The sequence below is a fragment of the Osmia bicornis genome, chromosome 15, assembly GCF_907164935.1.
Source record: "Osmia bicornis bicornis chromosome 15, iOsmBic2.1, whole genome shotgun sequence".
Lineage (NCBI taxonomy): Eukaryota > Metazoa > Arthropoda > Insecta > Hymenoptera > Megachilidae > Osmia > Osmia bicornis.
The window spans coordinates 698,876-721,617 of record NC_060230.1 but is presented as its reverse complement, the minus strand read 5'-3'; the positions used below and the strand labels follow the sequence as shown (position 1 = coordinate 721,617).

At 31.9% G+C, this 22,742-nt stretch overlaps 3 protein-coding genes and 1 long non-coding RNA gene across 10 annotated transcripts; 3 read left to right on the top strand and 1 right to left on the bottom strand.

The window, feature by feature from the left end:
• Positions 1–325: 325 nt before the first annotated feature.
• On the bottom strand, positions 326–13,828 carry LOC114872901 (serine/arginine repetitive matrix protein 2). 4 transcript variants are annotated; one of them, XM_029180638.2, is made up of 16 exons: positions 13,495–13,828; positions 12,237–12,394; positions 12,084–12,158; positions 11,940–12,009; positions 11,519–11,853; positions 11,213–11,443; positions 10,979–11,136; positions 10,309–10,843; positions 9,935–10,176; positions 9,068–9,706; positions 8,018–8,990; positions 4,359–7,938; positions 4,018–4,301; positions 3,755–3,883; positions 3,441–3,571; positions 326–3,221 (listed from the first exon to the last, which is right to left on the bottom strand). In XM_029180638.2, exons 2-16 carry the CDS (start codon positions 12,351–12,353, stop codon positions 3,203–3,205), a joined length of 7,518 nt encoding a protein of 2,505 aa, XP_029036471.2. In that variant the 5' UTR covers positions 12,354–12,394; positions 13,495–13,828; the 3' UTR covers positions 326–3,202. The 4 variants fall into 4 exon arrangements, with proteins under 4 accessions (XP_029036471.2, XP_029036472.2, XP_029036473.2 ...); XM_029180639.2 differs by having other exon boundaries at positions 4,018–4,298; XM_029180640.2 differs by having other exon boundaries at positions 4,018–4,572; positions 4,648–7,938.
• Positions 13,829–14,071: 243 nt separating this feature from the next.
• LOC114872913 lies at positions 14,072–14,944 on the top strand. 2 transcript variants are annotated; one of them, XR_003788826.1, is made up of 3 exons: positions 14,072–14,513; positions 14,569–14,667; positions 14,783–14,944. It is a non-coding gene; the product is annotated as an uncharacterized LOC114872913 (long non-coding RNA). The 2 variants fall into 2 exon arrangements; XR_003788825.1 differs by lacking the exon at positions 14,569–14,667.
• Positions 14,945–15,357: 413 nt separating this feature from the next.
• LOC114872953 (GTP-binding protein 1) lies at positions 15,358–19,582 on the top strand. Of its 3 annotated transcripts, none has more exons than XM_046289050.1 (11): positions 15,358–15,667; positions 16,039–16,393; positions 16,469–16,580; positions 16,654–16,834; positions 17,078–17,256; positions 17,340–17,492; positions 17,537–17,801; positions 17,870–18,014; positions 18,088–18,406; positions 18,478–18,755; positions 18,842–19,582. In XM_046289050.1, exons 2-11 carry the CDS (start codon positions 16,292–16,294, stop codon positions 19,025–19,027), a joined length of 1,920 nt encoding a protein of 639 aa, XP_046145006.1. In that variant the 5' UTR covers positions 15,358–15,667; positions 16,039–16,291; the 3' UTR covers positions 19,028–19,582. The 3 variants fall into 3 exon arrangements, with proteins under 3 accessions (XP_046145006.1, XP_046145007.1, XP_029036555.1); XM_046289051.1 differs by having other exon boundaries at positions 15,358–15,671; XM_029180722.2 differs by having other exon boundaries at positions 15,363–15,667; positions 17,552–17,801.
• A 476-nt stretch (positions 19,583–20,058) lies between these two features.
• Positions 20,059–22,640, top strand: LOC114872987 (integrator complex subunit 11). Its single transcript, XM_029180795.2, has 4 exons — positions 20,059–20,684; positions 20,758–21,180; positions 21,244–22,068; positions 22,138–22,640. The coding sequence occupies exons 1-4, from the start codon at positions 20,436–20,438 to the stop codon at positions 22,426–22,428; spliced, it is 1,788 nt and encodes a 595-aa protein (XP_029036628.1). The 5' UTR covers positions 20,059–20,435; the 3' UTR covers positions 22,429–22,640.
• The last annotated feature ends 102 nt before the right edge of the window (positions 22,641–22,742 follow it).

Sequence of the window (22,742 nt, the reverse complement as noted above, 5' to 3'; positions counted from 1 at the left end):
AGCGGCTTCTTGATAGAGGGCGATAGTGTTTCCCCGTTGGAATACTCTGTAGAACGAAATACGAAAAATTTCATTTTTTGGCGAAAAAAGGAACTTTTGGGCATTTCCGAGGCTGCTGAATGATCCTATGTTCTCAAATATACAGGTAAAATATCCTCACCCTTGATTTAAAGCTTTAATAGTACACGGAGATCTAATTTCACTTTGGGGTGTCTGGGACCCCCTGAAGGCATGTCCAGTCTTTTGTCTAGTCACTGACGGAAATAAACTGAGAATTTAATTCTGAATAAAATATTAAATTACAAAACAAACAGTTTAACTGTAATTTTTTCGATAATAATAAATTCTTTATTTCTCCCTTCACTGTATATACATTATTATTTAGTACAAAAAATTTTACACGCATACACAAACACAAACACACACATTTATTATTCGCGCCTAATTTTACAAACTGCGTTCGTGATTTCCCGGTTTTTGAATATCATCGGTTTAAGTTCAATTTTTCTTTTTCACATCCTAATTCTTATTAGGACAAAACGTATCAAAATTTACTGACCTAGGGATATTTTTTGTTCGATTCTTTAACGTTTAATATATGTATAATGTTAATGCATATTTCTTATTTTTAAATAACTGCTTTAATTTTCATTTTATACATCATCACAAATCTGTGCCCATATTACTTTCGAATACCTGTGAAACTTATATACAATTACTACCTTCGTCAAATGCTTGTGCTAGCGCCATCTTTTTTTCCAGGAAATGGGAGTGTGAGCGCGATTATGGATTACTTTTAAATTTAAATTCCATACATCTGATTATTTTCATTTAATTATTAATCTTACGCATAAGTATTCTAACTGAATCGAATATTGTTTAATAAATTATTTCAGCACGGAGTTTATAAATAATGTGTAATATAACATAATAAATATTATAGAGTAAAACAGGAAGAAAGTATATAGAGAAAGGTGAATTCAACTAGAAAATACATACATATTATCCTGTACTATTAATTTCATCGATGTAATTAGACTATTAATTAGATAGACTATTAAATGATCCATTTAAATAGATATTTATGAATAACAAACCAGTTGTATATGTACGAAATCTGTTTAATCTCAGAAAATAATTGATTCAATTAAAAATCAATTTCTTTCCTCGAATATTATAATGTATCTAATCTAATAATATTCAACATCATTCTAGTATTATAAAAAGCCATGTAAACGGCAGTAATCAACACTCCTAATAATGATCATGGACAAATTAAGTAGGTCATAGGGCATGGGAATTTCTTTATACTTGTTTATTGATTTTTGTATCATATTCAATAATTATTTTTAAAATTGAGTTTAAAAATCACATTTCTTTTAATTTATGTTTTCAATGAACTTGTTTAACCTTTGAGGGATAAATTAGAACTTAAGTACAATATAATGTAATGCAGTTATTAATTATAATTAAACATTGCGTATTGTAGTGTTAATAAACAAAGTTTTTCATTAATTCAAACTTAAAAAAGACTGCAACTATGTTTACTCGTGAAAAGAATCGAACATCATCTGTTCAATATTTTAAAGAAATATAGTTGGCCATCATTGGAATACGACTGGACAAATTCTGGCCCATCAAATTTGGGTAGCATCTACACTTTCAAAGATTCTTACTTTACAATTTCACGAGACAAAATCTATGTCTTAAAATTAAGTTTCATTCATTCTATCTTGCACACTTTCATACATATTTTATGGCTATACAACACCTAGAGTTGGACAATTTTTATTCGAATAAGAATCTACGAATAAAGTACTTATTTATTTAGTATTTTATTCATATATGTTCCTTTATCAATTTTATTAGAAAACAGTTTGTGGAAAATTTATAATATACATATTTCAATGTTGCTGCTTATTAATTGTTCTGTATTGTGCCTTGTTACTAAATTTCATAATTAAATTTTTAAAAAATTTAATTTTTATATTTGTTGAACATTCACTCAGTTTTGCTTTAAACTGTAATGTTTATCCGAACATCATTTCATTCATTCAAAAAGATCAGTGGATAAACTTAAAAATAAATAAAAAGTTACTTTGAAATCCATTTAAATAATTAGCTATATATTAATAATACATACAATAGTTTTAATAACAATAAAATAGTAGATAGTATTAATGATAATAAGGATATAATAATAACAGCAGTTTATTCGAATAATGTCCAACTCTATAGAAAGAATGAAATTACAATATATATGTCTGAAACGCGGCATTTAAGCATTTTTACATGTGCATTAAGAAATACGAGAATGACGAGTCTCTGCGGAAAAGCCAAGCGTTCGTTTGTGATGCATGCATCTCCATGTATTATAAATACAACAATCATTAAATATCAATGTTTTTCTCTTTATTAGAAATAAAAATTACTAAATAAGAGCTAACTAATTGAATAAATAATTGTTAAAATATCAATTACTTATTAATATGAACAACCAGTGTATGTAAATATTGTTCTTATAAAATTTACATATTTCTTTTTTTTCTTTTTTCCATTTTTTCTTTTTTCAGAAAATCTAATTACACAATTTTTATTATTTGACAGTTTTTTTAATGATATACTGCACATAAAAAATTTAATACAAAATTCAGTCATGTTCTTTCGTCACGTTTTCAATAACTTGTAAAAAGTAAATGTGTGATTTGAAAAAAAAAAAAAAAAAATATATATTAATTTGAAACACTTGTAATGAATCCCAATCATCCACGTTGATCTCTTTTTACACTTGATATATCTTAACAAAGATCAGAAATTCTAACAAATTTCACAAGATGTGAACATAGTAATCAAACTTGATTTTTTTAAGAAAAACAAAAAAAAGGAGAATACATTGTTGTGTAAAAATAATGGATCTTCCGTAGAGACACTTACACTTCCTGATGAGACAAAGGATATCGTTTATATAAATAATCAATGGTATTCTTAGAAGTTAACCGATCAATCAATCAATCAATCAATCAATCAATCAATCAACCGACCAATCAATGAATTAATTACGTATTTACAGAGAATATAAGATACATCGCATCATCGAAGAGGAGACTAGCTGTCTCGAAGCTCACTCACCGCTTATCGAGCACGACGATCGTCTGAACTACAAAATTGAAGGGAATTGAACAGACACCTAGCTGACTCGTGATCAACTCCACAAAATTTTTCTATAACAAATAAATTTCAATTTATTTCAATTGTAACTATGTATCTAATCAAAATGACGTTAAAGAAAAAAAAAAGATAAACCTTTCTAAATTTACTATTTTAAATTTGCATATTTTCTCGTGTTTCTGTGTATTTGAAGTGGCTAGAGAATATGACTTTTTGAAAATCTTGAATTAAAAAATGAGAAAAACATCGAATTATAGATAAAAAATACTTACGCGGGTTTAGAGGCCTTCGCAGTGGAACTGTCAGTAGTTTTCTTTTTACTACTTCGGCATTTTCTAACGTAAGCTTCTATTAAATGGGCAATCTTCTTCGGATTGATCTCTCCCGTCTTATTGTGACATATCTAATGTAACAACAGAAAAACAAATAGCATTTATAAAAATAATCATCTCTCCACCGATCAGAAAAGTCTCACGGGGTGGCACAGGGGTAAGAGGGGGTACTGGCACACATCGACTGACCCCCTAATCTTACACGAGCCTAATACATATTCTACAATAACGTAATGAATATTTATATTTTTTACCTTGGGTACTGCTTTACGCATAATATCCTTGTACTCTTCTTTTGTAACATGTTTCTTTGTATAATGGGGCTTCAGAACCAATTTCACTTCTTCCACCACTCGTTCTTGACGATTTAATTTCTTTAGGAACTACATAAAAATACAAAATAATTTAAAGTAAACTTTGAATGATTTCTAAGCATAAGTGAATGATGATTATATTATAGAAAAACGTAAAAATATTTTAGAACTGAAATTATGATAAATTTGTATGAAAACCAAACCTTATCCTTGACTTGCATTTCCACGGCAGAACTTGGAAGATCATCTAATATCTGAAGCTGATTCTCATCCATTCTAACACCTACTTTAGGATTCGTGGACTTTTTCTTTTTATCCTTTTCAGACTTCTTTGTTTTACTTGGTTTGCTAGTAGCAGTCTTTGTAACTGGCGCAGCACCAAACAGTGCATCAAAAGCATCCTTCTTTTCGGCAGTTTTTGTTGTTTTCGAACTGCTATTTTTCGTAGTCTGAGAACTACTAACAGGTCCTGTTCCACCACCGCCTGCTGTTCCAGCTCCAGGTGAATTATTATAATTCGTAGGACTTGGTGGATCAAACATACCATCGCTAAGAGTTGATCCAGGGGAATAAGGAGAAGACATATCCACATTGTCTGTAGTTTCCGTACCTGCATCATTCCCATTCTGTCCATTTGTTTTTGTTGTCTGTCCGGATTTTGAACCTCTTTGTTTTCCAGCATTCGTGAACCCCGTAGATGCTTGAGAACGATCTCCTGAACGCTGCTTCTGCTGATTACTCGGTGAGATTCTATTTGGCTGTAACAAATTACGTTGACTATTGTTTGAATTTGATGTATTAAATACTCCACTTCTTTGCACTGCTGCAGCTACCGTAGCTAGTACAGGATTCATCACTGCAAAAGGATTACTCTGATTCTGTACATTCTGTTGTTGGTTCTGTTGTGGCTCTAGATTCCCAGTTGAAACAGCAATGTCCTTATTATTATCATTTTCATTCGCATCATCTCTCTGCGGAGAAGCTCTCTTGATGGTCACCATAGAAATAATCTTAGGTTTCTCCAGTTGCTTCTCTTGACTCTGTCTCTCCTGGGGCATTTGTATATTTTCCTCTTCGATATCAAGAATATTTCCATCCACAGAATCATGTTTTCTTGGAGACCTTCTTCTTTCATCGCTGGAATTTGCTTCCTGACTGGCATCAGGTGTTGGCGACCTAGATTTCGTTGGATCAAACGGATCGTAAGCATCTGGACTAGTAGGAGGAGAAGTCGGAGGCTCCGGAGGGGTGTTTGGTCCAATTTTCAATCTTAATTCCAGCTCCTCTTGCGCTCTCATTTCTAACTCTTCTTCAACTCTCTCATCCATCTCTTCTTCTTCCTCCTCGTCTAACAATGGATTTAACATGGATGGTCTTAAGTTATTAGTTTGTTTATTTATTGAGAATTTTATCTGTGGCTCAGGGGGCGTCTTAGGACCTTGAGAAACAAATTGTTCTCGTGGAGGAGAATTCTGAGAAGGTTGACATTGATCCGGTGTAGTTTGTTGAATTTGTTTGTCATCATCATCGCTGAGAACTATCACATCTCTTGGCGATGGAGTCTGTTCTCTGAACGGAGACTGGTCCAAATCAATCACAGCTACTGGTTTTTTTGTCGCTGCTATTTCAGCAGCTTTTGATTTCTTCTTTTTATCCTTCTTAGGTTTCGGAGACTTGGAACGTTTATCCTTTGATTTTTCTTTCTTTGAACGCTTCGGAGGATCTGCCTGTAGAGATTCTCTACGACGTCTTTTTAAAGGAGGAATCAAAGGAATTGTTTCTGGAAGTTCTGGTACCCCTGGCTGATCATTTTCATTATCTTTGTTGAAACATACGCTGACCAAAATATTATCCCCGCTAGCAAACACCTCCTTCGATGGCGGAGGAGTTCTATTCCTCTTTCCTTTTCTCTTCTTTTCATCCTTCCCTTTCTTACTTTCCTTTCTCCTTTCCTTTTTCTTCTTTTTAATTGCTTCCTTATTTGTTAGAATAACAGTTAAATTTTTGGGAGGAACTGCAACATTCTCCAGCATCGGAGACCATTCTCTAGACGCAATTGCATCCTGTGGTACGTGAGGCGGTGTTTTTGATCTTGATCTTGACCACGATGGCGTCCATTGAGCACTCCAGGACTCCCTTTCCTCTCTTTCTCTCGAGAAATCTTGCTCCACTATTTTATCAACTTGCTCCCAATTTCTGGAACAAGATCCTCCTTTCGACCTTGATCTACTTTGTGCCTTTCGCTTCGAATGCTTCCTTTCTTTCGATTTTGAAGATTTTCTGGGTGACTTTGACCGGGATCTCTTTCGATTCCTTGATCTACTTCTAGATTTATATTTTTTCTTATCCTTACGTCTGTCGCGGGATCTAGACAAGGATCTTCTGGACCTTGATAGAGATCTTCTCTGTCTGGATCTTGAAAGGGATCTTCTAGACCTTGAGATTGATCTTCTGGATCTCCTTCTTGACAGAGATCTCTTTTTCCTGGAAACTGATCTGGATCTTCTTCTAGAAAGGGATCGTTTCCTTGAAGGAGATCTCTTTCTGGAAGTTGATCTCCTTTTGGGCGATTTACGTCGCCCTCTGGAAAGGGATCTTCTTCTGGAAAGAGATTTCGAGTACGATCTACGATCTCTTGACCAGGATCTTTGCAATCTTGTTCTGGATCTACTTCTGGATCGTAGTTTCGAATATGATCTGGAACGCTTGGATGAACAGCTTCTAGATCTACTTCTCTGTCTCGATTTCTCTCTAATATCCCTTCCATATTCATCTTTTCTTGGTCTCGAAGGCCTTTCCGCAACTATTTTCCTAACATTATACCTAGGCAATTCTTTCCTTTTTTCTTTTTTCTTAACCACTTCCTTCTTCTTCTTCGGTTTCTCTTTCTCCTTTGATTTTGATCGCTTTTCTTTATCCCTATAAGATCTCTCTTTTGTACTCTTTGAAAGCTTTTTCCATGCTACTTGGTTCTCCGAAGCAATATTTTCTTTGTTCTTTTCTGTCTCCTTACTCTTTTCCTTCTTTTCCTTCTTCTTACGTTTTTTATCGTCCTCTTTGTCAGTTTCTACTTTTTCACCATCTATAGTACTTTTCTCTTCGACGATCTCTCCATCCTCCATTTCTTTCTCCTTCCGTAGACTCAGTAAAGTGAGTTCATCTTCAAAATTAATTGCTTCATCCGTCTCTGAAATTGCTTCTGTGCCTAAAGCGTTATAGTCTACAGGAGTTCTACAGCTATCCAAGTCATCAGGTTTATCCTTTGTTGGAGTGATCGGTTCTAACCCGCTTTCAATTTGTGATAATTGTTCGGAAGAGGATTTTGATTCTCTTAGAGGAAGTTCATCTTTACAAGGGGTGTAAGCTCCATCAGATTCCCATATTTGTTTAGCATCTTCTTCGATTGGGCTTTTCTTATCCGATTTGTCTTTCTCGATAGGGAATCTTCCCATTGAAATTTCTTCCTCCTCCTCCTCCTCCTCCTCCTCCTCCTCCTCCTCTTCTTCCTCATCCTCTTCGTCCTCCTCCTCGTCGTCTTCATCTTCATCCTCTTCTTCTTCTTCTTCTTCTTCTTCTTCTTCTTCTTCAATATGACACTTTTCTTTGTCATCTTTTTCACTCTCCAAATCATCAAGATCTTTGATTTTTGCATCATCATGCTTCTCTTCCATTTTTGAAATCTTTGTTGAACTTTCTTCATCAAGTTTTAGTGTCTTGTGAAATTCAGAACCATCTTCTTCTGATACGTATTCACTGTTTAATTTGTTCCTTATATTTTTTGGAGATAACTCAATTATTTCTGCTGAAACGACTCCGTTGGAACTAGTTTCTATGGTGTCGGCTTTAGATACTTCTGGCCACTCTTTTTCCGTTTGTTCCTCGTTTATGTCTTTTTCCTGGAGGCCAGAGGCATTGGCTGCGGATAAAGGTTTTTCTATATCTCTTTCTTCTTCCTCTTCTTCTTCATCATCATCTTCTTCTTCTTCGTCTTCTTCTTCTTCTTCTTCTTCTTCTTCTTCTTCTTCTTCTTCCTTCTTTGATGCCATTTCTTCTTCATATTTACTTTTGGCAATTTTCTTACGTTCTTCTTCACGATCAACTGACGTTTCTTCCGCTTTTGCTTGCTGTAACAACAATATTAAGTTAAGTAAGTTGCTGTCAGAGGTGTAACTAAAATTCTGATATTATTCCAGCTCTACTTACCTCAGCTTCCTTCTTCTTCTCCTCATCACTGTCCTTCTCTTCCTCTTGTAATCCTAACAACCTATTATTAATCTTTAACTTAGTACCAATTTTGAATGTAATTTTCCCTCTACTATCATGAGAGATTTTCTTTGGTGGAATTTTACTCAAAGTCTGCCTTTCCTTCCGTAAAGCTTCGACGTATGGATCCGAGGGTTCTGGAATGTCAGCAAGATCGCAAGCCTGAACATCGCCAACAATGACATCATCGTCATCTGGAATCGAAGGTGGTAACGGCGGTGGTTCAAGAGGACCAATTTGCTGGGATAATTGTTGTTCAGTATGCCGTGCTACATCCATTGTCTGGGAGGAATAAATCGAGAAATTTGGACAGTCTGCTTGAGAATCCTCTTCTTCTTCATCGTCGTAAGCTGATAAGCGAAGTGATGTATCTACTTCAGGTTGTGGAACTCTTTTCAAAGTCTGACTTTCTGTCTTTGCTTCTGTAACTTCTTCGTTCTTCTTCGTTTCACTATCACTATCACTGTCCACAGAGAAAGGATCGTACTTATCGTTTTTTGGAGTATCTTCTTTCTGAGTATCATCGATAACTAATTCCTGATCACTGTCTTTGTCACTTCTGGAATTCTCTTCAAAATCTAGAAGACCCGATGGTGGTTCAGGAGGTGGTAATAAAGCCATGGAACCATTTTGTTGGTCCTGGAGTTCTCCATCGGATTTTGTTGTTTCAATGTCACAATAAATATCACAATCCTCCTCCTGTCTGACCGAAGTATTTTCATTGTCTTGCGACTGATGCTCCGCGGACTCATTTCTGGGAGTATCTTCTGGTAAATTTGCTGGCATATTGTTTTGAGAACGCTCAACAGAAGCTTGGGGAGATCTAGGCCGACCAAACCTTTCAGGGAAGGAATGATGTTCAAAACCTTCACCGAAAGTAAAGGGAGGTCTTCCTGGAGGCATGAAACGAAATCTGTGAATTTGATAAAATATAATTAAAATTTCTTGTATGATTTTAATAAATCATAAGAGTGAACGTGTAGTTAATACCTTTCATTCCGAAAGTGTTGTGGATTACGATTTCTAAACGGAGGATTACCTCCAAACATCGGAGGACCACAATGTTCAAAATTTGGATTAAAAAATGCAGGTGGACCGAAATCTCTCCCAAAATTACCTCCACTCCCTCCGTAACTGTGTCTTCCGCTTCCAGGTAGAGTATCTCTTCCATAATTTTGTCCTCCGTGACTATGCCTTGTGTTATCTCTGTAACCACCTCTGAAATTTCCTCTGTTCCCTCCCCCACAAGGGTTGTTATACATTGGAGCTTGTGTAATTAACTCTGGATTGATTCCAGATATTTCTAACGGTGCATCAGTTCTAGAAATTCTGTCTTCTATAATAGAAACTGTTTCTTCCGTTTTAGAAGCGTTTCTTTCTTCTTTTTTCAGATCATCAGAATTTTCTTGTTTTTCACTTACAACAAGTCCATCGGCTTTCAATGTTACATTGTTATTTTTTGAATGCCAAATTTCTTGATTACTTAGAATACTTGTTACAAGATCAATTTGTGATTGTTGAGGATTAGCAATACTTTTCAGATGCAGGTGTCTTCGAGTTGAGATCACAGAACGTCTTTGAATGGTTATTGTAGGACCAACACTTGCATGATAGTCTTCACTGTCTGATCTACAAACAGTAGATTTTAAAAATTTAATCAATTCTTATTTATTATGTTAATTTGTTAGTATGCAAATATTTAATTTCATTACTTAATTAATTATTGTTAATTAAAATGAATATTATGATTTATTAGTAGAATTTATGAGATTATGAAATTTATAGGCGATGGGTATACCGAGTAAATTTTATGTACCATATTCAATTATTTAATGAAAAATATAATACTGCATTTACCCTGGAGGACTGTAATCCAAATGTAAACCATCTCCAAATAAACTAAGCCTTGAAATTCCAGCATTATATCTAGAAATAGTCAACGCGGATCTTTCCGTTAAAACTGTACGGTTTTTAATACTAGGCAATAAAGCGGGAACACCTTTAACTGGCTTACAAATACCCAAAGAAGCTGCTAGTCTTTTTTTGGTATTAGCTAAAACACTGGACACAGTTCTAGCTTGCCTTCTGAACCGTCTCCTCTATAAAAAGAAAAGACGTATTTTTATTTTATTTTATTTGACAAGGTAAATATAAATACAACACTCATTTGTTTCTTTTTGTAGCAAAAATTTTTTATCTTATTAAGTTTTCAGAAAGGAATATTAAAATACCTTTCTTCGTTTTGTTTTTCTTTTTCTTGGCCCAACTGAAGCCACTTTCACATACGTTACAATCTCTTCTTCCTCTCCATTTTCATTACGCTCTGTAATTCTAACTTCTCTTAATAACGTGCCACCATGATCAGCAACTTTCCTAGATCTAGATTTTCTTGAACGTCTACTTCCAGACTTTCTGCTCCCACTCTTTTTTGAATTACTTCCAAACTTCTTACCGCTACTTTTTCTTCTGGTCTTTTTGTTATCAGAACCTCCAGCGTTACTTTTATTACCGAGTCTTCTTTGTGATTTGCCGGATATACTTTCATCGCTAGAATCACTTGAACTGCTTCTGTATTTTCGAGACTTGTGTGATTTTCTAGAATGTTTGTTCGAACAATTCTGGTCTCTAGAATTGGAGGTATTGCTTGGAGAACGACTTTGACTGTTATCTCCAAAAGACTCTAAACCCGATGAAGTAGAAGGTTGGTTTGGATCAAATGTTAGTTGATGATGAGTTATTTGCAAATTATCGTCCACTCTGTTTCTCCTGAAATATCATACATTGTAATGTACATTAAAGGAAGGGAAATGAATGAAATTTAACCCTTTTGTGAACATCTGAAATTTTACATAGGTGCTTAATGAAAAGGGTTAAATTAATTTTTTGAAATTTTATTAATACCTGCGAATAATAGCTCTAACACGTTCTGTATGTCTAGTACGAGGTATAATTCTCCGGTGAGAATCTTGAAGCATATTGGTACGAGATCTTCCATAAGAAACACCAAGTCTACGTGCTTCTTCCATCAAATCTGAGATTTCATCCATATCAATTTCCACCTAGAATTGAACATTAAAGTAAATATATGAAGTTTCAGCAAAATCATAAAATAAAGTCGTACAGTAAAAATCTTACAGCTTCGGCATCACTCTGACTATTGTGCGAACACTCTGGACAAAACCATTCTTCCACAGGAACTTCATTCAGTGGAGGATTCAAACACTCCAAGTGGTAACCACAATCGCAACCATCGCAAAGAAGCATACGGTCTTCCCTATCACTTTGATGACACACTTCACAAAATGTAAGATCATCTAGACTCTCTTCTTCACGGGGAGTTACTTCCACTGGAACACATTTTATGATCTACAAGAACAAAAGAAACTGATATTAGTATCAGTTTTGTAAATAATTTTATAATCTTAATATAGTACAACATACTTGACCACCAAGTTTATCTCTAACGTGAATTACTGCAAAAATTTGTCGATCTACAGGACATGTATTTATATTTTTACTCCACTCAATTAAACACTCCAAACAAAAACAATGTTCACAGCTAGAAGGAGTGCCTAATTGCTGTTTTCTAAAGGGAAGTAGACAAATTGGGCATCTCTCTAATTGTTCATCGTTACTGTCTGAATCTGTTTCTGATACAATTTTTGGTGGTTTCTTGGATCTTGATTTGCCTAGCAACTTTCGTCTGACATGAGATCTTTTTTCTAACTCTGAACTGCTACAGTCTGATTGTGATTCTAAAGTTCCACTAGTTTCTCCTGAAAAGATTAATGTAATAGATTTAATCATCGCTTGTTAGTAGTAAATTTACAGATCTTTAATTAATAAATATTCATCAACTAACCAGATTGTTTAGATTTATCAGAATCTGAACTGTTTGTTTCATAATTTGTTTCATCATCTATAACGAGCCTCTGCAAAATAAAACCATTTCTGAATTAATATCACACTTTACAAAATCATTAAAAATATGGTTAACAAAATTTACATGGCTCTGTCTTCGAAGAGAGGGTCTTTGAATATCACTGTCCTCATCGCTAGTTTCACCTTCACTGATAACTTTCTGCAAATGTAGGATGAATGATTAATTACAACATTAAATTCAAAATCATTTATATATATTAAATGAAATTATACATACAAAAGTCTTTTTCCTTCGACGAGATTGCACTATAGATTCATCGCTATCATTACTATCGTGTATGACAAGTTTTCTCCGTTTGCCGGACTGAGGGATTTGATCGTTATCACTAGACATTTTGACTTCTTTGTAACACCATACCTATCTGGTCACATATCCTATGCACAATTAAAAACATAAAATTTTGTAAATAACTGAACACATTTCAAATCATCTTTTTACATTTCATTAATCATTACTTATATTTAAGTTATATCTTAATTCTTTAAATATCCTAATCTAGAGCTATAATATTTTATACATCCAAATTAAAGTATTATATATAAAATACAAAATTTCTTACTACTATTACAATAATAATATTTAATTTTACATTAACACATAATAATATAAAATATAAGAACACTGTTATAAATATTTTTAAATCAGTTATGTTGATTATTACAATATCTAAATGAGTTAAAATAAATTTATAATTATAATATTATTTATATTATAGAAATTCTCTTTATAATTACTCTTCATAATCAATTTAAACCACATAGAATAATTGATATAAATTTAACCTAACACATTACATTATCAGAGAGTAAGTTTCAATGGATATTTACAATGTTTACATTTTTAATTCTTACAATTATCACACAAATAGGTCCCCCTATATGATATTTAAAACATATTTATGTTTAACATAATAAGAAACAGAATTATATGAAAATTTCATACATACATACATATATTATTGAAATTATCGAATTCGTGATAAGATACAAATGAATATAGATAGAACAAGATTTAAAATTACAACAGATTGAAATAAATGGAAAATCAACAATACAAATAAATTATATATCTAATTACAATACATAATGTTAATACAATGTTATTTGTATAGCACAGCAAACTTGTTGTACCTTAAAATAAATACAAAATTAGAAGTTTGAATTATAATTCAGATAATACAGTTATTAAAAAATACTACAAAACTCAGTTCAATTATACACTAAAAATTCATTGGAATACTTTTGTGAGTCACTGTATATAACCACATCACTAATTTCATTTCTTTAAAGATATTTTAAACTTAAACATTTTATTTTCTAACATGACTTGACGATGTTTCTTTCAAATAATCGTTGCTTTCAAATCGTTAGAAAAACCTCAACAATAAATTTTTTCCATTTTTAACTAAATTACATCGAGAGAAAGGGACGAGGTCCGAGCAATTCGAAGAAGAACCTAGGAAACGTCAATTTACCTTTGAAATTCTGAAGATTCCGATTTTTCACTGTATCATGGGGATCTAATATCGATCATTCATCATCAATGATTCAATTACTGGTTGATTCGATGTTGATTTCGATGGAAATTTATAAATGTTGACAGAGGGTACGCTTAACGTTGAAAAACTGCCGACATTTTGGCTGCCGACGCCGTTCGCGACGTTGCGTTATTTTCTTGCTGTTTGACTAATCGTTCATAAAACTGTTATTTCTATAATCCATCGTACAAAATAAATAATAATTTACTTTAAGAAATACTCATACAATTACAACATTTTGTCACAAAATTTTTTAAATATACGGCATTGAAATTTTTTAGACGGTCACTTGAATCCTTGGTTAGCTTCCGCCGGAAATTTGTGAAAGCAGAAGATTTAATTTACAATTTTATGATATGCGTGATTTTTTTCAGGAAATTTTTCAACAACGATAATATTTATTCTTAATTAGTATCAACAAATTAGTCATTTAATATATAATTATATTTTTTATCAAACAATTACTATTTATATATACATACATATATTAATTGATATAATAATCTTCAATACGTACAGCAACAATATAATTGAAATTATTTCAAATTAAGGGCTTGTTGGCGCAAATTTATACACTGCTCCACTTACAAGTGTTTATTTATTTATATTGCAGTTTTATTTATGTTTGTTAAAATTGGAACATAGTTTTACTACTTGTCGCTCTTTACAAAAGAGCCAAAAAGAGCGTTGGTTGTCTTTGGTTGTCTTCAATAAAAGCAGAATCAGTGAATACAGATGTAAAAGACTATAATTTTATTTATTTCTCTATTTTGTATCATTTTTCATATAAATTCAGTGTATTATTTGTAATTCTAAATTTAGAAGTAAGAAAAATCGTATTTTTGTTGATGTATCTTAAATTCGACACCTTTCACTGTACATAACCTCAATATCGTGACTTTACTATTGCAAACATTTTGAAGAAATGTAATTAATAATACTTCTATTAACTGTTGGTAAGTTTTACCTATTATACAGTATTATTTTTATATTAAGAGGTATTAATTGCAGATTGTAAAATTAGAATTTCTTAAGCAAACTAATTAAGATGCAATGATTTCTCGTTGCTTCTAAAAATTAGTTTGCAATAGTAAAATGATGATTTTTGAGGTAATTATGATGTATTTGTCTTTTTACCATGGGTTATCATCAACATTTGATGATTCTTTTATTATTAGTATTTGTTAATTTTACTTTTTTATTAATAATCAGTATAAATTTTTAGGTATAATTTGGCCTAATTTGTAAAGAATGGAAGCAACATTTATAGAAGTGTCAGTATCATGGACTGTGGATTTACCAAAAGATTTTTAATATTAATCAGAAGCTAAATTTTTAAAATGTATATTTAATAACATTTCTGCTTAATAAATGATGTTCAAACGAATGGAATTTTAACTACTCTTTTTATGACCTTTTTCCCACTAATGATATGTAATACATTATGGGGTCCTGGGCCGAGACCCAGAAGAGGGATATAATCATAAATGTTATTCCCTTTCGATGAGCTTATTTAATAAGCAAAAAAAAATAAATGAAGTAAATTAAATAAACTCTGGAAAAAAATTATACTGGTTGTGCCCTCTTCATACGGACCTGATATTATCCGGGGGTGCCGAGGACCCCGATGCATCGGCGGCGCTTTCTGCATACCGACCTGGTATCTTCTTGGGGTATCGGAGACCCCTAAGCTCTTTTGATCGGTGGGCAGTATATATATATATTGAAGCAACAGCAATGTTTCGTAACATGATGTAATATAATAATAAACTTATTCTTTGGTTAAGATAAGAATTTAAATGTATTATATTCTATACTATTTTATAAAGTTTTTTACAAAATAGAGAAATGAAAAAATTTAAATAACCGAGAAATTCGATCTCAAGAGCTATCGAAAATATCGTTTTCACTATCGATATATGTATCATCGATGGTTTACAATCTGCTTAAACGCACACATATATATATTAGGCTGCTTTGGCTCATCACTTGGATGGGATGAAATCGCGCAATCGTTGACAGATTTTTCGTAAGCCTATCATTGTTTTCATCTATTTAAAGTTTATTGTGCGATCACGCAAAAAACAGTACATGATGTAAACATATTACAGTAGGTAAATTAATATGATCACTCTTATGTAAATGAACTATCAACTTTCATATTGTTAGTTTACTCTCACATTTAAAATGTATATACATGACTTTGGTGTAGAACATTAGCACCATATTTTTGAAAATTATATGTATAATATATGTTTAAAAAATTGAACCTTTTTGTAGCAAAATAGTTCTGAATTTATTTTTAAATTCCAATATTAAAGACAAGTATTTATTCGTGAAACATTTCTTTTTTATATTTTATGTACCGGTACATTGAATTTTAGGAATAGATTATAGTAGTTGATAGTTCTATTCATAGATTAATAAGATATTGATTTATATTTATGAATTCTAAATATTTTCTCTTTCATATTGTTTCAGATTTATAGCGAAAGAGGTGTTCAAAGTATTTATATAACTTATACTTCTGACAACTGATTATGTATATTGTTATTAAACTCATACAATATTTAGTATGTATGTAATCATATCACTAATCTACAGAAGAAGATTTGGATTTAAATATTGGAAGATGTTCAACGTATCAATGTGTCTGTAATTTAAGTTTTGATCAAATCATATATAATATCCACAGATAAGATTTTTAAAACTTTAAAAATATATATCATAAAGAATGGCAGGAAGTGGGTCCATTATAATGCCATCTATAAAACAACTGCAGGAGAAAGATCATGCATCTGTTTCTAACATAGATTATTCTAGTATTAGAGGAAAAGTATGCTTATTAAAGTTAACATTTTACCTTATGATACGAGGACATAAATTGTATATTATATATAATCAATTTCAGAGTGTTTTGGTTAGTCCATCTGAAGATCAGTATGAATTACTACTTAGACGTTTAAAAGAAAGAATTCAGGGTGGTGGAAGTGAAACAATTTTTGATATCGGTATTGGTGAAGGTACATTGTTTAAAGTAATATTTTCTATGAATAATTATATATATTTGTAGTTATAATATGTACATTATTCTAGATGGTTCAGAAGATGGTTTAAAAGAAGACGAATACGAAGCATCAGTTGCTACTCTTCAGTCTCTTGCTGCAACGTTAGAAGCCGACTGTGTACTTCTTCGTCAGAGCAAAGTAGATCAAGGTCTTATAGGACAGTATTTAGTGCGAAGGCGTTTAGACACACAAGATTTCTTAGAAATTAGGTCTCTACTTTAGATAATATAAATACTATTAACACTTTGACTGCCATGTCACTGATATATATTACAGATAATATACATATATAACAAAATATTGTGAAAGTAATGCATAAGATTTGTTAGGAATGAAAATACTAACTAATAAAATTTGTAATAGGAGGTGGTTAACGTGTTAAAATAACTATTTCAAGCGATGTTATTAAATAGAACATGTTTAAAGAAAATTTATACAGATTTTGATTACAGGGTGGCGGTTGTTGGTAACGTTGATGCCGGAAAATCAACCCTTCTAGGTGTGTTAACACATGGGGAACTTGATAATGGTCGAGGTTTAGCACGTCAGAAATTATTTCGTCACAAGCATGAAGCTGAAACTGGACGTACTAGTTCAGTTGGGAATGATATTCTTGGATTTGATAGCGTTGGTAGGGTAACAATATTAATAAACATATTACTTTAGTATTATATCCTACATATGCATACATATTATATCCTACATCTTTTAAAGGTAATGTAGTAAATAAGCCTGAGCATGGTTCTCTGGATTGGGTTAAAATATGTGAGAAGTCATCAAAAGTTATTACATTCATTGATCTTGCTGGACATGAAAGATACTTAAAAACAACTGTTTTTGGAATGACAGGGCATGCTCCTGATTTTGGTAAGAATTTTTGAAAGTACTTAAAAACATATATGTTTCAATAGAAATATTATTTTTAGGTATGTTAATGGTTGGAGCAAATGCAGGCATTGTTGGAATGACAAAAGAACACCTTGGCTTAGCTTTAGCTTTATCAGTTCCAGTATTTGTTGTAGTTACGAAAATTGATATGTGCCCACCGAATATATTACAAGAAAATTTAAGGCTTTTAATAAGAATCTTGAAATCTCCAGGCTGTAGGAAAGTACCAGTTACAGTGAAAACACCAGATGATGTTGTTGTTAGTGCTACTAATTTTGTATCTGAACGGTGAGTTTTAATTTACATTATATTCTTTGAGGTGTACAAATATTAAAACTATCAATGTATTTACACAGGTTATGTCCTATTTTTCAAGTATCAAACGTATCAGGTGAAAATTTAAACCTTCTTAAAATGTTCTTAAACTTATTGACTGCAAGGATGACTAGTCATGACGATGAACCGGCTGAGTTTCAAATAGATGATACATATTCAGTACCTGTAAATATCATATACAATAGTAAACCTTGATTGCGAATAAAAAATTATTAAAATTTTTGTTACATCCTTGTAGGGTGTCGGTACTGTAGTTTCTGGGACAACTTTGAAAGGTGTTATAAAATTAAATGATACCTTATTACTGGGACCTGATCCTTTGGGCCGCTTCATTCCAATCGCGGTAAAGAGTATACATAGAAAGCGAATGCCTGTTCGTGAAGTTAGAGGTGGTCAAACTGCTAGTTTTGCATTAAAAAAGATTAAGAGATCACAAATTAGAAAAGGTATGGTGATGGTCGCGCCTGCGTTAAACCCACAAGCTTGTTGGGAATTTGAAGGAGAAATTCTTGTACTACATCATCCTACAACAATAAGTTCTTGCTATCAAGCAATGGGTAATTTTTTTATCTTTTAATTTAAACCTTCATTGATATTTAGGTATTCAGGAAAATGAAACTATTTTCAGTACATTGTGGAAGTATAAGGCAAACAGCATCTATAATTTCAATGTCACAAGATTGTTTAAGAACTGGTGATAAGGCTTTAGTACGTTTTAGATTTATAAAGCATCCTGAATATATAAAACCAGGACAGAGAATGGTATTTAGAGAAGGACGTACTAAAGCAGTAGGCAATGTTGTAAAACTTATTCCATATTCTAATACTACCGTTACGCAGGCATATAGAGCAAATAAGCCGAATAAAGCGTCTCAGAATCGACAGAACTCTTCATCTACGATTCAAGTACGTAATGAAGATAATTATATTCTATCTAAAATATATTAAATGCTTTTTCGTCTTTCTAATTGAATTGTGAATTTTTGTATTAGACATTAGATACGACAGAAACAAATTCTTCGTTTGAAGGACAGACATCGAAGCAAGAAAATTTAATTCAAAAACCTACTAAAAGTCAGAATAAAAAAAGCAGAGGGCGAAGAGGAGGACGATCTCATAATACTGCAAACAGTATTATCCAACCTCTTTCAGAACAGAATCCTCCAACAAAATTATAAGTAATCTTTATGTACAAAATCCTTATAACGTGTATATACGTACACATATTTCACAGGTATAAATTGTTTTAAAATTCTCGGAAATTAATGATACTAATTTTTAAACGATCTTTACTAATATTTCTTAAAAGATTTCAAGGTAGATTTAAAAATTTAAATATTTCCAAACATCTTTAATTAATTTCCGAGATTTCTAAAACACTGTTTACATTAATTCATGTATTATTTTAGTAATTATTTATATTAAAACGTGTATAAAATTGGAAGTTTTATCTCATTATGGGGTTGCGTACATACTGTTAAGAAATGTGATTTCTATCTTATTATGTAGGAAAAAAAACTTGAACTATTATCTATAACGCACATTGTGCTTTGAACCCTATTAGAGTACAAATTGTCTTTCACACTTTGACTAAATTACTAAAAATTTAAAGATGTTTTTGAAACGTATCAAGAAACATACGTTATATTATTCATAAAGTGTTTTATTTTTATAAGCAGGAGTGTATCTTAATAAAACAATATTGAGTAAATATAATCTGTATAAAAAATGCATATATTTGTTTTTTTTTTTACAACATTTATAGTGTCACAATTATGTTAGACTGAGAAATTATTCAAATAATAATTTGACAAACGTGCATCTTAAAAAGACCGCCATGAATTGAAAATTTTTTAATTCGATCCTAGCGCCATCTCTACAAAAATGGCTGAAACTACTCAACAAGTTACCGATCGATTTTCGTTTTTTCGATCGGTAACTTGTTGAGTAGTTTCAGCCATTTTCATAGAGATGGCGCTAGAATCGAATTGAAAAAATTTTAATTTATGGCGGTCGTTTTGAAAGTCTATAAAAAGCATTCTTATCTGCAATTGATCTCAATTTTATTTCTGAGTTATTTATTTAATGTCCGTAATTTCTTTTTTCCGAATATACAACATTCAGACTGGGCTGCATTAAACAAATTTGACATCGGTTAGAAATTAACATTTTTAAATGGAATTTTAAACGCGCCTTTAATATCATAAGGTGGAGGTTATGTTTACTAATAAACGCTAAAAAATGAGATGAGGAGTGATGGAATCTGACGCAATGAGGACTGATCTATTTGTCCTCGATAATAGAAAAATAAGAACAAAATGAAAGATCATTGATCAATATTCGTTCGCTGACTGTTTTTAACAACATATGTAGTTAAACATTTTAAAAAATTGTTACTAAAATCAAAACATTCATTGTACAAGTTAACTGTATACTGAAATAGTAATTAAGAAATAGTTTTAATTAGACTGTTGCTAGTAATATTTCTTTTAATTTTGCAAAACTATACACAGTGATTACAACAAATAACATTTTGTAATTATACAAGATAAATACATTATTGCTATTGATATATTACTTTGAAAAATGCCCGATATTAAAGTTACTCCTTTGGGAGCTGGCCAAGATGTTGGAAGAAGTTGCATTCTGGTTTCAATGGGTGGAAAGAATATCATGTTAGATTGTGGTATGCACATGGGTTTCAATGATGAAAGACGATTCCCAGATTTCTCATACATAGTTCCAGAAGGTCCAGCCACCAATCATATTGATTGTGTGATTATTTCACATTTTCATTTAGATCATTGTGGTGCTTTACCATATTTTACAGAAATGGTAAATATATTTTTAAAAAAATAAAGACAAATTACAGCCTTAAATATATTTGTATAAATGACTTTATATTCAGGTAGGTTATACCGGTCCAATTTATATGACACATCCAACAAAAGCTATTGCTCCAATATTGCTTGAAGATATGAGGAAAGTTGCAGTGGAGCGTAAGGGAGAAAGCAATTTCTTCACTTCACAAATGATAAAAGATTGTATGAAAAAAGTTATAGCTGTTACATTGCATCAGTCTGTAATGGTTGACTCAGAACTAGAAATAAAAGCGTATTATGCAGGACATGTTCTTGGTGCTGCAATGTTTTGGGTTCGTGTTGGGTCACAATCAATTGTATATACTGGTGACTACAATATGACTCCTGATAGACATTTAGGTGCTGCATGGATAGATAAATGCAGGCCAGATTTACTAATATCAGAATCAACATATGCAACAACTATCAGAGATTCAAAAAGATGCAGGGAAAGAGATTTCCTTAAAAAAGTATGTTTAAAGGATCAGGTGCATGTTATATTCTATCTTCGACTTACATAATCATTTTTTCAGGTTCATGAATGTATAGACAGAGGTGGAAAAGTATTAATTCCTGTATTTGCTCTTGGACGTGCACAAGAACTTTGTATACTATTAGAAACATACTGGGAGCGAATGAATTTAAAAGTCCCTGTATATTTTGCTCTAGGATTAACTGAAAAAGCTAATAATTACTACAAAATGTTTATTACTTGGACCAATCAAAAAATTAAGAAAACTTTTGTACAACGTAATATGTTTGATTTTAAACACATAAAACCATTTGACAAATCATATATTGATAATCCTGGAGCTATGGTAGTGTTTGCTACTCCAGGAATGTTACATGCAGGACTGTCGTTACAGATTTTTAAAAAATGGGCTCCAAACGAAGCGAACATGGTTATTATGCCTGGATTCTGTGTTCAAGGTACTGTTGGACACAAAGTATTGAATGGTTCCAGAAGAATTGAATTTGAAAATCGACAAATCGTAGAAGTTAAAATGGCAGTAGAGTATATGTCTTTCTCTGCGCATGCTGATGCCAAAGGTATCATGCAATTAATACAGTACTGTGAACCGAAAAATGTTATGTTGGTGCATGGAGAATTTGCTAAAATGGAGTTCTTAAAAGAGAAAATAAAACAAGAGTTTGGAACCAATTGTTACAATCCTGCAAATGGAGAAACTTGTATTATCACAACCATTTCCAAAGTACCAGTCGATGCTTCTTTAGCATTGTTAAAAGCTGAAGCAAAAAGATATTCAGCTTTGCCACCAGATCCTAAAAGACGAAGATTACTTCACAGTATTTTAATGTTACGAGAAGACGGAGCGTGCCTCGTGGATGCCGATGAGGTAATTATTATATTCTATTCTATCCTATTTAGTTAATATATAAATAATCATAAATTTTTTTCTTTTAAGGTGACAAAAGCAGCAGGTATAACAAAACACGTTGTACGTTTTACATCTACCGTTCAAGTAAGGGATCCCGGTCCAGCACAATCGACAACCTTAAAATTATTACAACCATTGAAGGAAAGATTATCAGGTTGGACAGTTCAGTTAACAGATGGATCAATATCTGTTGAATCTGTTTTAGTGAAAGTAGAAGGTGATGAAGATGATCAAAAAAGTGTATATGTTTCATGGACAAATCAGGATGAAGATTTAGGTAGTTACATTCTAGGATTTTTACAAACTATGTTGAATTAAGTAACAATATTATTACTTACATTAAGAACATAAACGATAAAATAACTATTAAATAACATGCTTACAACCTGTGATAGTGCTGCAGTAGATATATACATATTATTTTTATAACAAGTAAAAAGAGTAATATCATTAACTTTTGTTTATATGTAAATTTAAAAAAGAAACAAATTGTAAATTTCCCCAAAACATACAATAAATAATAAAATATATGATTTGCTTTTTTTTTTGAAGATTTTACAGAGCTTTTACTAGAACTATAACTTGAAAATAATGTAGAAAATTAAATAGATAATTTAATATATGTATACATC

Coding starts and splice junctions, on each gene's coding strand:
- LOC114872987 (XM_029180795.2), top strand. CDS start 20,436: ATGCCCGATATTAAAGTTACTCCTTTGGGAGCTGGCCAAGATGTTGGA. Junction 20,685..20,757: donor TACCATATTTTACAGAAATG/GTAAATATATTT, acceptor CTTTATATTCAG/GTAGGTTATACCGGTCCAAT. Junction 21,181..21,243: donor AAAGAGATTTCCTTAAAAAA/GTATGTTTAAAG, acceptor TCATTTTTTCAG/GTTCATGAATGTATAGACAG.
- LOC114872901 (XM_029180637.2), bottom strand. CDS start 12,353: ATGTCTAGTGATAACGATCAAATCCCTCAGTCCGGCAAACGGAGAAAA. Junction 9,707..9,934: donor TTGGATTACAGTCCTCCAGG/GTAAATGCAGTA, acceptor TACTGTTTGTAG/ATCAGACAGTGAAGACTATC. Junction 8,991..9,067: donor CAACACTTTCGGAATGAAAG/GTATTAACTACA, acceptor TCAAATTCACAG/ATTTCGTTTCATGCCTCCAG.
- LOC114872953 (XM_046289050.1), top strand. CDS start 16,292: ATGGCAGGAAGTGGGTCCATTATAATGCCATCTATAAAACAACTGCAG. Junction 16,394..16,468: donor ATTCTAGTATTAGAGGAAAA/GTATGCTTATTA, acceptor AATCAATTTCAG/AGTGTTTTGGTTAGTCCATC. Junction 18,756..18,841: donor ACTCTTCATCTACGATTCAA/GTACGTAATGAA, acceptor TTTTTGTATTAG/ACATTAGATACGACAGAAAC.